General features: G+C 39.5%; 1 protein-coding gene across 8 annotated transcripts in view; it reads left to right on the top strand.

The window, feature by feature from the left end:
- Positions 1-17,316, top strand: part of LOC147245889 (histone acetyltransferase KAT7-like) — a 134,783-nt gene that overhangs the window by 80,571 nt on the left and 36,896 nt on the right. For 6 of the 8 annotated variants that reach the window (XR_015109933.1, XM_086183858.1, XM_086183855.1 and 3 more), the window contains 2 exons: positions 7,359-7,465; positions 7,592-9,311. The exons of the other annotated variants lie outside the window; for them this stretch is intronic. Coding sequence is in view for 5 of the 6 variants with exons in the window: in XM_086183858.1 (XP_086039984.1) it covers positions 7,359-7,465; positions 7,592-7,690 (206 nt within the window). In the remaining variant the exon portion in view is untranslated. Of the gene's footprint in view, positions 1-7,358; positions 7,466-7,591; positions 9,312-17,316 lie in introns of those variants that run through there. 8 annotated transcript variants of the gene reach the window in all.

Genomic DNA, 17,316 nt, shown 5'->3' with positions numbered 1-17,316 from the left:
TTGAACCACAACAAGGCAGAACCAGATATGCCGAGCTCAGAGAGTGTGGAGAGGAGAATGGGATGGTTCACCGTGTCGAAGGCAGCAGACAGGTCAGTTAGTTCCCCATTGATTTCAATGTGGACCGCACATTCAAGAAAAGCCAGACAGTTGTCTTTGACATCCTCCCTCGTGAATGTGATGTTCCTGTCCATGGAGTTAAGGTGTTAAGTGAAAGGCTCAACTTCACCCTTCCTGATGGCGACCCAGGTGTCGCCTACGTATCTGAACCAATGTCTCAGTGGGTGGCCTCTGAATGTTCTCTAGACTACACTCTCCACCTCTTCCAGGCAAAGGTTGAGAAGGTCACTCATCTGTTCAGGTGAGAGGTTGGTCCTTTCCGCGAGAGTGTTATCTTTCAGAAGTTGTCTCTTGTCTGTCTGTACAGAATCTCCCGTGGGGATGCATGTGAACAGGGATGTCACATTGTATGAAACCATGGTTTCTGCAGGGTCTAGACTGATTTGGTAGATTTTGTCAGCAAAGTCCATGGAATTTATTATGTGGTGGGGGGGTGTTGTCAACCACACGAAAAAGGATGGTGGCAAGATACTTAGCAACATTGTAGTTCACGGAGTTGATGCTACACCCAATGGGTCTGAATGGGGCGCCATCTTTATGGATTTTTGGCAGCCCGTAGATGCACGGAATAGCATCGTCAGGATAGAGTTTGGAGTAGAGAGCTCGGTCGATAGCTTGTTCCTTCTCCAGCTTCTGGAAGCAGTTAACCACCTTGATTTTGAAGGTGTTGTGGGATTTTGTTTAAGCATCTCATAGTTTGCTGTATCAGAGAGGAGGCTGCTAACTCTGGAGTGGTAATTGGCTGTCTTGAGGACAACTGTGCATCTCCCTTTGTCTGCTGGTAAGATTTTGATGTTGGGATCTTTTTACACTGTGTTGAGTGCCTGTTTCTCCTGTCTGGAGAGGTTAGATGGAGGAAGTTTGGCACTTGAGAGTGCTGCCAATACCTTAAGCCTAAACTGCTCCACCTCTGTTTCAGACAACTTATTTCTTATAGGCGACTCTGTGGCTGTAACCAGATCCACCACCGGTAGCTCATCCGGTGTCACTGCAAAGTTTAGCCCTTTGGCTAGGACTTTCAACTAAGCTGGAGCGAGTACTCTGTCTGACAAATTCTTAACCCATTTGTTGTGGGTGTCCTGTTCCGCATCCATGCTCTGTTGGGTGTCCTGTTCCACAACATGACTCTGTGTTATTGCCCACTTCTGTTCTCTACAGAACTACAGAACCGGGACTCAAGGTTCTGGAATTTCTTTATCTGTTGTTGTTTGCCTGTAGTGTGCTGTGCCATCTGTGCCGTTAGAGTGTACTTGGAAACCACTTCCAAGACATGCCCAGGAAATACGGCTGCTAGTCCTTCCTCCAAAGCATTTGTTTTGGTTCTTAGGACTTTGATTGTAGAGTGAACTTATCTTACTCTCTCATTGAGGAGTTGGTTGTGTGCCCTCTTTAGAATGTTTTCCGCTTTGCAGCCTTTCACAGTGGAAGTGAGCCATAAGCTTTTCAGAAAGATTCTCTGTTGCCTGCATCTCAGGTTGAACCGTAGGTGGTTCCTGGTGTTCTGCCACTTTCCTCACCAATCACTCAAACTCCCTCACCCTCTGCAGGGTGTCCTCCCCAAAGTGAGTATGGATGTATTTGTGTATATTCTCAGTCATCCAGGTTATTGTAATTTTCAAAAATTCCAGATCATATTTCCGGAGCCACAATCATTTAACCAAAGCTGTACATTTATTATATCTAATGCTCTGCATTTAACCAGTCCTTTTAAAGCAAAGCAAATAGATAGTTTCAACTTCCAATGACGTAGTCACATTACTTGTTAGGAGTTTTAGCCAATCAGAGGCAGAGTAGGGAGGGCCTTAAACAAGATTTCACAGGCGACACCTCGAGTTGATTGACGTTGTCATTACCAGATGCGACTGAGCATGTGTGTGACTCACATCGGGTAGCGACTCACATACAGACGTTAGCAGTTGAGTTAACATTAGCAAATTAACGAAGTTGACGATGACAGAGGAGGATGGAGGCCAGGTTTATTAAACCTGGGGAAGATACATCAACGTAAGGGGCGAAATGAAGAATAAATGGCGCTGGGCTTTGATAGAGTAGAGCGGAGCATAAAGCATGACTTACGGTAGCTGGTGTCAAAACAAAGGAAGCCAGGTGTTTGTTTTTGTACGGCATGTTCTAGAAAACTCATTTATGGAAGCAGTGGAAAGAAAGACTTGGTTTGTCATGCTTAAGACCCAGTCACAAAGCTTTTGTCTGTGCAGTCTCCCACACAATGACCTTACCAGGAGCAACGGATACAGGTACCCCCACTCTCATTCACAATGGCCCAGCCACTTGTGGATCTGCGCAAGAAGCTCGCGGGAGACAAAAATGTGTTGCCAGCTATTTAAACACACACAGCCTTGCCCCCAAATTCAAGAAACAGCTGTCTGAAAACAATGTACTGAGACATGTCAGATTTTGTATTTAATTTATAGTTCATCATTAAAAACCATGAAACACTGGTAATCTAGCTTCTTGATCTGATACTCAATTGATCCTCAAAGTACACCCAACCAGCCCCCCCCCCCCCCCCCAAAATAAATACATTTCAGGCAAAGGATTTTTTCCTGCTTCAAGTTATGTATTATGAACAAGGTAAGAAAGCTTGTGAGTTTTTGGCCTGATGTAGTAAACAGATGGAAAGTGAAAGAGCGATAAATTAGGTACAAACGGATACAAAGGGCTTGTTGATGTGCTCAGGTTGTCGAGTGGTTAGAACGCATGTCACATATAGCTGACCCTGGTTAAAATCCCAGCTGGAAGTCCATTGCTGCTTGTCCTGCCCCTCTCTCTCTCTCCCTTGATTCGTGTCTGTTTACTATTAAATTAAAGCATCTATCCCCCAAAAAATGTTGTTAACTAGGGACCAAAAAGAATTATGTGAAACTTTTTTAAGTTTCTATGTGATTTTATTTAGATTATTCACCTACTGCTTTACAAAAACAAAAGGAATTTATTTATTAGTGTTTGTCCCCATACAAGAAGACTGAGGCTGCTCTTGAACTGGACGTAGAGTTGTCTCTCCCTATGGATGACATGGGGGGGGGGGGGTAGTATTATATACATGGATAATGGATATAATATTATCCTTTGTTTATTTATTTATTGTTTAAGTTAATTTTTACATTATTTTTCTTCTTTTTTCCCTAACCCCACATTTTATTTAATTATCATTGCCATTATTGCCTTTATTTTTTCCTCATCCTGTGTCCCTTCTTGTTCTGCATGGTTCATTGCTTGTAATTTAACAATCATTTGGTCAGAGGTAATGCAAAGAAGCAGTGCAAAATTGTTTTGTTAAGGCAATGAAAATGGAAAGCTCCTTCCTATAAAGTAGGACTGAACAAAAACTCCATTCAAAATTAAGTATGTTGGTGCTCTCCAGACTGTGAAAAGAAGCACAATTTTTCACAAGTACAAATTTGACATAATTTGAATCCCTGGAGAATTGCATTTTTCAATCAGATTGAACACATTCGCCCATTTATTGTTTTTGTTATTATAATGACAGACAATACCCATTTCAAATGAGATATTTTAAAAATTGGGTCAAAATGATGTATTTATATGGAGGAAAAAAACATTTCAACTGTAGATGGGGGCTTTTAATCCACAATCTTGGACATCTTATTTTGCAGCTTAATTGCAATCTGCACACTCCTGGTTAAAGTTTAGGTGAATGCTTCATTAAAAGCAGTACCTGTCTACGTGGACAATCAATGAATGATACAAAAATATGACTGTATGCTAGTTAATTAGCACACTACCTATAAATACTAAAGAGTTAATATAAGCTTTAAATTGAGGGATGACCTAATTGTACTGAGAGAGAGAAAAAGGAAGACCTGTATTTATTCCAGTCATGATACCATCTTTGACGCACGAGTGCAAAGGGACTGATAATACAAAGACATTGGTAAATGAAAATGTAAAAATATCTTTCCCATTTTTGAAGCATCACAACCATTTTACACTCTTACACTCCCTCTTCTTCAAATATCTATCTAAAATAAAGTTGAAACATTTCAAGGCATTGCCAACAGTTTTGCCTTAGTATAGGAAACAGAAAATCAGAATTGATTATTCATTGTATACAGTCAATTTTTCTTATCAAGCCATTTTTTTCAAGCTTCTATGTTGTTGCCTTTTCTCTTCTACAGTTGACCACCACTCACAAGGACACACTATTACACATTGTTGTAGATCATTTACAATATTACATATACAAAAATATATTTTTGCCCCTCATATAAAGCCAAAGCAAAATTCTCAAATAATAGTCACTGGCAAAGCTGACCAAAGGACAAAAAAGAGAAAAGTTTATTAATAACTAACTGTTCTCTTTTGTTGAATGATCTTTTGTCCTATTTTTCCATTGTGTCTGTGGGGATATGTGTCCTAAATGTCTTATTGTTGTTTTGTATTTAGCTTGATGTTTTCATTTAACAGACATATAATGACTTATTCTCAGTCATCATCCCAGTGTTTACTTGAAAGACATGTGCAGTGTACTCATGATTCAATCACCTTGCCTATGCTACCTGTAGAGATTTGCAAACAAATTGTCATGAAAGGTGATAATGCCATCTTTTGATGGGTTTTATCTTGAGGACTGTGTTGCACAGTCATAGTGTCATATTACTGTGCTGAAGTCACAACCGTGACCCAGCTATTTAACAAAATAATCCATTCTGTAACTCTTCTTTTTTTTAAATTTTGTGTCACTATTAATAACAAAGAGAAAAATTATGTTTGATGAAAGTTAATCTATGAATTGACTGAATATCTTGACAGTTGAGACAATGTCTGACATGACAGAATGCAACTGGCTCAAATATTGATAAAAATAATACTGCAAAACATATCTGCGGCATGTTTAATTAGCTTTCTATCAGTCTGTAAGCAGCATTATGCAAATTATAGATAGATGGAATTTTTTTTCCCAAATATATTGTATACCTATAGATAGATACCTGTCATTATTTTGACTATTTACTGAAGCCCTTCTATGCTTTTCTCAGGAAATTTCCATCATTGTAACAGTCATTTGTGCTATGACCCCCACTGTTATCCTCATGGGAGACTTCAACATTGACATTGCAAACTAGCCTCATCCCTTGTAACATTGCTGATGCAGAGTTCCTGATACACCCCCCCCCCCCACAACAACCACCACCCCCGCCTCTAATTAACAGCACCCATCCATAAAAAAACAGATGCTGACCTGAATCTTCATAGACCCCTCTCCAATATGCCATTCATCTTAAAAACTCTTAAGAAGGTGCTTGTTGCTCAACGTTGTGTCCAAACCCTCCCAATCTGGCTTCATAATAGCTCTAGCTCTCATGCCTGCCTCACTGATCTCCATTGGCTTCCCATAAAATACCAGGGTCAAAAGAAAGATTAAAGCTGCAAGTAACGTTAAAGGGGCCTTCGCACCCTCGCGCATGTCGGGGTGCGGCGCAGTCAGAGAGCTTATGTCATGGGCACGTAGATGTTTTCAGACCTGGGCTGACAGGTTTGACTTTACCCAACCCCCCCCCCCCCCCCCCCCATTTCCCTCCTTTGTCCAGTCAGTTTGATGAGGATTTTCTGAGTACACTTCTTGTGAAATATCCTCATAAATGTCATGACTTTGGCCAAATCTTACATTAGAATTCACATTTAAGTAGGAAAACTTTGTCCCAAATCCAGTGATACAGGTTGGAAAGTGGTCAGACTTATAATTTAGATGTTAGAAGCCTCAGTTTGATACAAAATATATGTCCAGAGATCGCTTCCCCATTGGTTGACATTGTAAGGTGCAATGTTGCGCAGCAACTTTTTATTACAAAGTTTTTAATAACTTTTGTTCAACACAGTATCATAAGTCATGTATTCAAGTTTGAAGGCGATACCATTAACGTCCTAGGAGGAGATATCATTTTTTGGGGTCCAAAATTTGCGTCGTACTTTCATGTGCATATTGTGAACTTCCTGTTGCATTTAGGCCAGTGGTGTCTGCGTATGACTTGATGAAAAATTTAGTTTTGGTTCGTTGTCTCTACAAAATTCCTATGGGCTGTGGCAGTGCTTTTTAGATACCTAGGTGGCGCTTTGGAGCACTTTAGGGGGTTCATTTTATCCAATTTTTCACCAGACCTGATGTGCATACCAAATTTGGTATTTTTGAGCATGTTTAGGGGGTCAAATTGAGGTCCAAAGTGGTAGAATTATAATGACAGAAAGAAAGAAAGAAAGAAACAGAACAGCTACAATAGGGTCTTGTCAGAGCTGTCAGCTTTGTAATAACTCAAATGGTTTGGATTCTGTCAGCCTTGAGAGTAGCTGGAAAATCTCCGGACATACAGTATACTTTGTGTCAAACTGAGGCTTCTGACTTCTTTAACTAGAAGTCTGAGAACTTTTCAAACTGTATCTTTGGATTCGGGACAAATTTTCCTTGTAAAATGTGAATTCTAATATAATTAAGATTAATACTCTATCAAATCCTCCTCTCCAACTGAGAGGGAGAGAGACAGATTAGGAGGGAAGAAAGTGGTGTGCGTTGAATTGAGGTCAATTTTGAAGTATACAGCAAAATGTCTATATACATACAGTTCATGATATACAAAATTTGTATGATGTTTGGTGGTATTATCATTTATTTTACAATAATTATAGGGTGTATTTAGGGTACAAAGGCTTGTTCAGCACTGCGTGATTGCTGTTTAAATTTTCTGTCAATTCTAAATCTTTTCCGGGCGGCATGGTGATGCAATGGTTAGCACTGTCGCCTCACAGCAAGAAGGTTCCAGGTTCGAGCCCTGGCTTGGGCACGGGTTCTTTCTGTGTGGTGTTTGCATGTTCTCCATGTGCCTGCGTGGGTTCTCTCCAGGTACGCTGGCTTTCTTTCACTGTCCAAAAACATGCAAATGGGGACTGGGCTAATTGGATACATTAAATTGACCATAGGAGTGGCTGTGAGTGTTGTCTGTCTATATGTGTTGGCCCTGCAATGGACTGGCAACCCATCCAGGGTGTACCCTGCCTTTAACTATTTTTAGCTTATTATCATAATTAGCTTATGCAAAGGGCCAGTAGCAATTAGCTGGCAGGCTGGACCTGGCCGAAGGGGCACAAAATGTATAGTCCAAATGTAGCATGTTCTGTAGCTTTTATATCTTGTTGCCTGCTGACAGCATCATATTGAACACAGAGCTGCTGACTGTCAACTTATGATCCCACCCTTATGTTCACAGAGATTAGCCAGGAGACAGCAGTGAACCCAGTGGATATTGTCAGCACACTGCAGTCGCTCCAAATGCTCAAATACTGGAAGGGAAAGCATTTGGTTTTAAAGAGACAGGTAAGAGTGGCAAAAGCCTCATTACATAGTCACTGAAGCTAAGCACATATACTGTATAGATTTATTGAATGCCTCGTTAATAGAGATGGAAAATGGAATCAAAAGAGGTGTATTTTCTTCCTGTAGGACCTCATTGATGACTGGAAAGCCAAGGAGACCAAGCGTGGTAATGACAAAACCATTGACCCCACAGCCTTAAAATGGACACCGCCTAAAGGGACATAGAAGATCTTCTTTTCACACTCCAAATAGAAATAAAATAAAATGAACACACAATCACACATATCTTCCTCTGCACACTGGAATCCACCCAAAACCTCACCCACACTGTTTTGCATTGCTTTCAGCAGCTACAGCACAATCAGACTTTGCCCCGGGTTCAACTGTCATTATGTGGGTTAATCAAACCTTGTTTGGACATTACCAATATGGAATTTTTTTTTTTTTTGCATGAATCTGGATCAACAAATTCCAAACATTCATATCTAGTCCATGTGACCAAGGGTTGCCTGCAGGTGATGGGGGAGAGGTGTCCTTCAACAAACCCAGGATATGGATATACCACAATACATTAGTGAGAATATTTAAATAGGAAATTGTATTATTGTGATGAGAAGTGCTGCAAAGGTGTTCTAACATATTGTAGATTTGATGGAGGCATAAAGCAATATAAATGAAGAACAACTTCACTCTGAAGCCCATTTACTTTTGAATTTTTGGCTATTAGATTTTAGTAAAATCAGCCTCCTTTATCAACTGAGGAAAAACAATCCTTGATTTTTTTACTTGGAAGGGCAACTTTTCATGAAGGACTACAGCCCAAAAAGCCCCATTTTCTGAATTACATACATAACATTTCATCTTTTAGTGAGCAGTTTTGTTCATTCCCAGTGAAAATCTCGTATTCTCGTTCATTCATTCACCTGTATGGAGTAGTAGTCTGTTGATAATCAACCTTAATGTCATGTCACTTAAGTTCCTGATATGAAAGACAATCAAGAGAAGCCATTCACACACACTGGCATAGCAGCTAGTGATGTCAGTCAATATAACATCAATTACCCTCCCTTGACTTGACACTAATTGTGCATGTTAATGCACTTAATCCCAGACACTTGATATAGCACAGAGCTCCAGGTGCTTGCTAATGCAATCTGGTACCTGTATTGCCATTTCATTATGTTCTCAAGACAGTGAACAGGTTGACAGCATGTTGACTCACCCAACAAATATTGGTAGACACAGTCCAGCTGACTATGTTTAACAGGCCCAAAACGCAGGAAGAATCAGGACCTGAAATCAGACTGACGGCTCTGGTCTGAGTTCCCACATACACATAGGAAAAGCATTGGAATTAATATTAGTGTGTGTGAAAAAATAATTATAACATACATCATTATTGTTCCTCTTTAATATAATAATTTGTATATGTTTACCAACACATTTGTTCTCATCTTGTCATGTTATACTAATTTTGTCTCAAAGCATTTAAAATGGTATCAAAAGTAACCCTAACTTTAGAGCTAATTTTTTGGTGTTGAAGAAATACATGTATAACATAGTAAAAAGACTAAACAACTAAGTTACCCACTAACACAAATTTACATGGCATTATGGATCCCTCACCTGTGTTTTGACCTCAGTCCTGACATTTTAGTAAATTTGTCATTGCACAAATTTGATTCATTACAATTACAATGCACTTGCACATCCAGAGTGGGAATTGGCTGGTTATGGCTTAAAAAGACTTTAAAATCCATTTCAACTTTGATTAGTTCTTGTAGCAACTCATAATGTAATAACGGCTCATAATGTAATAAATGTAATACAAGTTCATATTGTAATAATTTGCTCATAATGTAATAAAATCATGAGCGCATAATGTAATAATGTTTTGCGCATAATGTAATAATGTAACAATTTATTAAATTATGAGCCCAACTATGTAGCAACTCATAATGTAATCATAGCTCATAATCTAACAATGGCTTATACTGTGACAAAAGTGTTGCATTATCACCAGTTTTTACCTTTGCCATTCCTGCAGGGTGAAAGGTCATGCTTTCACCTCTGTGATTGTCTGTCTGTCTGTCTGTCGGCAGAATCACAGAATTTCTGCATAACGTGGAGAAGCATCAAGTCCATAATTAGCCACACCTGCAAAAGACTACTTAGAATTCACTGACAGGCAGAGGCCTGTGTTTGACTATGATTTGTACATAGGTGGCACTACAGTAAGAGGGTGGATTAGGGAACAGGGAGGGGGACTGTAGCTCATGTAATTTCAGAGCACAGCAAGAAGGTTACGATTTTGAACCCCGGCTCAGGCACGGGATCTTTCTGTGTGGAGTCTGCATGTTCTCCCTGTGCCTGTGTGAGTTCTCTCCGGTACTCCGGCTTCCTCCCACAGTCCAAAGACATGCAAATGAGGACTAGGCTAATTGAATACTCTAAATTGACCGTAGGTATGACTGTGAGTGTGAATGTTATCTGTCTATATGTGTTGGCCCTGTGATGGACTGTCGACCTGTCCAGGGTGAACCCCTCCTCACACCAGAAAGCCGCTGGGATAGGCTCCAGCCCCCCTGCGAACCTTAATAGGATAAGCAGAAGAAAATGAATGGATGGATGAATGGAATGCTCTTAAACTACATGAACTACAGTCCCCCTCCCTGTTCCCTAATCCACCTTATTACTGTAGCACCACCTATGTACAAATCATTGTCAAACACAGGCCTCTGCCTGTCAGTGAATCCTAAGTAGTCTTTTGCAGGTGTGGTCGTTATGGACTTAATGCTCCACCACGTTTTGCAGAAATTTTGTGATTCTGCTTACAGACAGACAGACAGACAATCACAGAGGTGAAAGCATGACCTTTCACCCTACAGGAATGGCAAAGGTAAAAAAATGGTGATAATGCAACTTTTCTCACAGTATAAGCCATTGTTAGATTATGAGCTATGATCACATTATGAGTCGCTACATAGTTGGGCTCATAATTTAATAAATTGTTACATTATTACATTATGCGCAAAAACGTCATTACGTTATGCGCTCATTGATTTTATTACACTATGAGCCGATTATTACATTATGAACTTTTTTTTCATTTAAGTTATTACATTACGAGCCATTATTACATTATGAGCTGCGATTACGATATGAGTTGCTACAGTTCTTTCTGTCCATGTGAAAACTGCTAGTGTTTGAACCTGGATTAAATCAGTCACTCAGCTTGTTTTTACAGGCATGTCAAGTATTTAAGTATTAATCAGTAGTCAGTTGGTAAATCAGGAAGTTATATTGCTGCAATTAGCCTTACTTTGACTTTTTTGCCCCCTAAGGAACAGACCTACTTGGATGTGTTTTGTTCATTACTTTTTTGGTGATTTTGACCTTGTACCATAAAGATGGATGTGTTGCCCTATGATGTCTGCAGAAAGTGACCTAAGGTACATACACAGCATCTGTGACGTGTTTATGGAGTGAGACATCACATACATATTTATGGGTCCTGTGAAAGCTTTATTAATTTTCTCAGTCATATTTCATACTTTTCTACCTCCAAGGTTTTACCACTGGATAAAAGCTACAATGGCCCATTTTAGCGTCTTTGTTTCTTATTTTTCTCTTATGTTTATTGTGTGAAAAATGTTTTTAAAAAATCATATACGATATTACTTGAAATATACTATTTATATAAAAAAACATGTGAACTGCATAGAACATTAAAGACGTCCTTTGTTTGGTTGCACTTATAGGTCCATCTTCCATGTGGGTATGAGTATTTATCTAAAAATATATTAAGATTTTTATTTGTATAGACCCAGGAGGGAAAATCTAAGGCATTACCCCTCCAACAACATTAATGATTGAAGCCATTTACTTTTCATTTTTCTGCCATAATCTAAAGTTACACAGTTATCATTTGAAATGCTGCTGCAGTTTTAGTATGTGAAAAATACACTTCCCTCCAAACAGGGAACAGTGAGGCCAATTCCTTTATTTTTACTGTACAGTGAAAACATTTGGGTTCGACATCAAGAAATGAACATGAGACAAAAGATAAGCACTTCAGCTTTTATTTCCAGTTATTTAAATCTAGATCTTGATACACAACTTAGAAGATGGCATAGACTGAAAGTACATTACAATGAATAATACTTGATACTTATGTTTAAAATTTTGCTTGCAATAACTGTATCAAGCCTGTGATCAAATGACATCTGTAAACTTTTGCACTTGTCTTTTGCAATGCTTTTCCAGACTTTCTCTGCAGCCTCTTTCAGTTGTTTGTTTTGGGGGTTACTTCCTTCAGTGTGCTCTTTTGCAGTTAAATGCATGATTTATAAGGTTTGAGTCTAGAGATTGACTTGGTTGGACCTTCTGCTGATGATCTCCTTGTTTGTTTTAGCAGTGTGTTTTGGGTCATGACCTTACTGCATGACGAAGGATCTCCCAATCTTTGTCTATACAGCTTTCACAATTTTTCTGTCAACAACTACTGAGGTTTTCCTTGGTTCCTTGGACATCTGCTGCTTTGTACACCAGTGTTTTCTCTCTTCTTTAGGACATCCCAAATGGTTCTACTGGCTATAGCCAATGTCTGTGCAATGGTTCTAGTTGATTTTCCATCTTCTTTCAGCTTCAAAATTGTTTGTTTTTCTCAGCTCTCTGGTCTTCATTTTGGTTACACATCTTAACTATAAATGAAGTCTGCAAAGGCAAAACCCAAAGCTGAAACTTAGAGTAGACATTCAGCACCATTCATTATTTGAAGACACACCTGGGCAGTAAAAAAAAAACACCTCTAAGTCACATGTTTGAGTAGTTTTACTCACAGGAATAACGGGTGGGTCCAAACAAAAGGTACTGTTGTGTTTCAGATCTAGATGGAAATCCCTAGAAATTAAAGCTGAATTGCTGACCTTTTGTCTCATATTTATCTCTTGATGTCAAACTCAAATGTTTGTTAGTGTACAGTAAAAATAAGAGCGTTGGCCTCAGTGTTTCAATACTTTGGAGGGGAATGTACAAACTTTTTTTTTTTAAATAGGCCTCTGAGACTGATTGATTAATTTAGTTATTTGGAAAGACATTAATTTTGAGGATTTGTCAGATGTTTCTGGAAATACTATTATTTGCTTTCTTGCTGAGAGTAAGACAAGAAATTTGATACCTCTCATTATTTGGACACTAACAATAAAGCACTTCACATGCAGCCAGTTAGCCTGACATAGCATAAAGGCAAAATACAAGGGGATACTGTTAGCCTAGCTCTTTCTTAAGATAACATCTGTCTGTCTCAAACCCTTCTTGTCTCTTCAGAATCGTCTCTAGACTGGGAGGCACATACTTTTTTTGAACAAATGAAGCAGGCAAGGTCCTAAAGTGATACCTCAACCAAAAAGTGTATTTTTCCTTTCAAGTACACACAAAAAGATGTCTTGATCTCAAAAAGCTTTTTTAAAAACTGCATTAGTACCTCTTTGTGACTCAAATGCGGAAAGAGACAGCCACATATATTTGGCTTGATGCTAGACTTAAAACTTCTTTATTCAGTTGTATGTTCAGTAATCGCCAGACTTTGATTTGAGCTAAAAGGAAACCAAAAGATTGTCAGTTGGTGCTACCATGACAGAATGTGAGCAAGTTGGTTCAGATGAATCAAACAGTGAAAGAGTGCCTAAATTTTAGTTTTCAGCTCAAATCAAAGTGTTTATTGAATATTGGGTTTATGGGTGGATGATGAAGATTTGGATTATACTTGACAATGTGTGACGTTTTTTTGGGCAGTTTTACTGTTTTTTAACTTTCAGTAGCTGTAAGTGTCAAGCAAAATATACAATACATGGCTGGTTCTTTCTGTAGTCACAAGGAAGTAATGGGGGGGGGGGTGTTTTTGTGAGATCAAAACTCCTATTTGTCACCCAAAAGGCGCAAAACCTTTCATTAATTCATCAAATTTTCATATGTATTAGTTTGTATTTCTCAAATGCTCTCTTATTTTAAACATGCATATATCTAGACAGCTGCTGGATGTGAAATTGGAGGTGTGTTACCAGCTATGTCACTTTGTATCAACTTTTTGTTGCTTTAACTATACATGATCATGTGGAGAAATCTGTTTAAAAAGGCTTGATATTTACTTGGGCTTTGTCATTGTGGAATATGTTGCCTTCAATGTTTGTAAATGTGTTTATTTCTTCTCAATCTGGAAAGTAATTTCTATCTGTTTAATATGCAAATATCTGATATATTTTTGTTTTTGTTGAGTTTGATACATATGAGGCTGTCACTGAACTTCAGACTTAACATTGATAACATTATATATGTATTTTAAAGGACTTCATTCATCCTTTTAGCACCCCTTCAAAATAAACCTCAAAAATGTGCTACTGAGCAAAATTGCCTAAAACTTTTGCAAGTCTAGAGAGATGCTGACAATTCTTAAGTGCATTTACAGGAAAGTAGTCTTACTCTTTTTACAATTAATCCAAAAAATAATTATTTAAGATTTTCAATGGGTTCCAGAGCCTCTAAATAAGGAAGGATGGTTATCAGGACTGCCATTTTGCACTGATATGAGTCAGTCACACATGGAGTATATTTTCTGTATTCACTGTAGTAGAATGTCACAAGTTTTTTTTTTTGACACCTAAAACCAAGAATTACATAGGGTTGGGTATCATCTAAACTGTTTTGATATTGGTCTATTTATCAGTACCTTAGTTTACATATAGAGACAAACAACCATTCACACTCACAGTCATACCTACGGACAATTTAAAGTATCCAATTAGCCTAGTCCCCAATGGCATGTCTTTGGACGGTGGGAAGACGCCGGAGTACCCGGAGAGAACCCAAGCAGGCACAGGGAAAACATGCAAACTCCACACAGAAAGACCCGTGCCCAAGACAGGGCTCAAACCCAGAACCTTTTTACTGTGAGGCGAAAGTTCTGACCGCTGCTCCACCATGCCGCCGTAAATTACATTTCTCATTTTTGGCAAATATTTTGTCTTATCTTTTAGCTCCTTGTCATTTCCACACACACAAAAGTGTTTCACAACATGAAAATATACACCACGTTAAAAAAAAGTCTAGAAATTGTCTTCCTACCAGTTCTTTAGTCCTGTGTGGTTGTGTATCGGGGTGTTAAAGAATTTTTCTGCCAAAGAATTGATAATTATAAATATAATCATTTATTTATAGGATTTAATTTGAATTAAATCTATCTTGGGGCTTCCCCTTGAAACAGGTTGTGAGTCACCTCAGGTGACCATTTGTCATATGAAAGCACCTGTTACATTACATAACTATTGACCTGTAATCAGGGTGAAAGTGGCTTAAAAGTCTTGCTGGAACTGTACGCACACCCAAAAAAAGTGCACGCCCAAAGGGCACGCGCCGCTGATGAAGTTTTATGGTTTTTAATCGGTTTTGGGTGATTTATATTACAGTTTTCGGGTGTCTATTCCCCACACAACTGCAGCCCCCATAGCCCCACCATTTCCCGCGCTACCCCTAGAAATTCTTTGAAAACTGCTTTTTACAGTAATTGCCCACTACAGCAACAACAGGGAACAGGCAGACATGCATACATGAAAAAACAGATCATAAATATCACTCAGTGATTTATTTTGCAAAATATGAGTTTACACTTTACAGTGAGTGACACAACACAAAACATGGAAAATTTCAAGAACAATTACTATTATGATTTTGCCCTCTGTTTTGTTTTCTTTCTCTTTTTTTCGTTCCATGAAAGCAGAACACGTGTGGTTTTAACCAATCAAAACTAACAATGCTGGTAACGTGACCCACGTGTCCGTCTGTCAGCCAACCAGAAATGCCTCGCGTGCAGAGATGTGCTCATGGGCACGACTCCGTGTCTCTCTCTCTCTCTCTTTCGTGTATCATCTTCATATGTCCAGCTTCATGTCGTGTAGCCACGCCCTCATCTCAGGTCCCACTCGGAAGAGGCCTTCCTTTGAAGGTGGTCTATGCAGGGGGCAGGTGGTGATAATGTGGTTGGCAGTCGGTTCAGGCCCCACACACTCACATGCTGCACTGTTTGTTAGGTTATTTGCTCTGGTGGATCACAAACTCTGGGTGAATGTTGTTGGGGCCTGGTGCCTTACCTTGTTTGAGTTTGGCCATGGCGTCCTTGAGCTCAACTGGTGTGAAATCTTCTGATAGGTTGGTGTTGACACTGGCTGCCCTTGAGAGACTGGATACCTCACATGATATTGAGCGGGCGGGACTCCGTGTCAAGGAGGTTTCACACTGAACGCGCAAGGCGCAGGCTGCGTGGGGGAAGTCCATTCATTGTGTATGTGGGCGCGCTGTGACGTCACATGAGCGCAAAGCAAGCCCAGCAACTTGGTAGCGCTGCGCGTGCTTGTGCCCCAACCCACGCAGCGTGCCGCATCTGCTGCGTTCAGTGTGAAACCGCCTTCAGACGTCTTTTTCTTTATTTAATATGGGATTTTGACAGCTCCCTTATACTCCTTTTTTTAATGGAACTCCGCTCCAGCCGTGAATATTTTACCAGAACTGTGTTCCGGCCCGTTCCGGCTCGTTCCGGCTCACTTTCACCCCTGCCTGTAATTGATTAATTACTTAATTAATAAATATAATCAGGATTATGTATCAATAGCCAGCAAGGTGAAGGATTTTGGAGTTCTTGTTAAGGAACAAGTTTTCATATTCACTCTTGTGCAACATTAAACCATGAACGTGTAATCTGCTTCGTTTGCATGCAAGATCGGGTTTCTGTATGTTGGTGAAGGTTCTCAGTCATCCAGGTCATGGTATTCGTAGGTGTAGCCAACTGGACTTCTTTTGGTGTAGAAGATGTTTCACCTCTTATCCAAGAGGCTTCTTCAGTTCTTCAATTATCTGCATTAATTCTGTATGGGGCAACACCAATGCCCTATGGTGTTGCCATTTCAGGTGTTGCTTTGCTGGTGTTCCTTGGGTAAACTGATAAACTGAGAAGTAAGACTCTGTTGTTGGGTTGGATGCTGTCCTCTACTCTAATGTGTTGGGGGAGGATGTTGGTTGCTCCTTTGTTATTTCACTGAAGTTGAAGTTGCTCAGGGCTAACTTGGTGCTCCTGTGCTGGTAGAGTTTGAATCAGCTAGCAGGTTATGTAACGCAGCTGCTCACGCTGATTTTGTTTTTGTTTTTGTACAGCTGGATTCAGGAAGGCTTGCATCTATGCAAAGAAAAAAGGTGAAGTGCAGGGTGTCATCTGTCAGCAGAGGGCTTGAGTGGATGTCACCACTCATGGTCAGACCCAAACCCAGAGCCATGAGTTTTGATGTTCATCTCTGTGACCTATGACATCATCAGACGAATTGCAGCCTGTTCCCAGGGCAGGATTTAAATCCAAGTGGGAAATGGCTGGGGTCTTCTGTGAAACAGAGTCTTCCATGGACTCCCTTTGTTCTGTGGGCTCCTGTCTGTATGGTCAGGCCTTGAGGCCAATCAGTGTTTTAGCTTGTTGGCATTTTTCCTCTTACATTCATAAACTAGAAATACATTTTGTAGTGGTATGCCTCTGTGTTTTGTGCCTGTCACAGTGACTTTCACCAGCAAAATCTTTTCAGTTCATCTTCAAATCCGAGTGGATATTTATGCCAAATTTGAAGAAATTCATTCAAGGCATTCCTGAAATAGATGACTAAACAGCAAGAATAAGGGAATTGAGGCATGAAAATAAATTGAAACTTTGAGATTTAATTTCCATACAGTCAATTGATACCCTGCACAACAGTCATTTAATTAAAATGACTGCTGATATTGATATAGTCAGAAAATCACAATTATATCTGAAACTAATC

Source organism: Aulostomus chinensis, chromosome 18 (genome assembly GCF_037954235.1).
Source record: "Aulostomus chinensis isolate RoL2024-O1b breed Wild chromosome 18, RoL_Achi_v1.0, whole genome shotgun sequence".
Classification (NCBI taxonomy): Eukaryota; Metazoa; Chordata; class Actinopteri; order Syngnathiformes; family Aulostomidae; genus Aulostomus; species Aulostomus chinensis.
The sequence above is the reverse complement of the archived record's forward strand: the minus strand, read 5'-3'. Positions and strand labels throughout refer to the sequence as shown.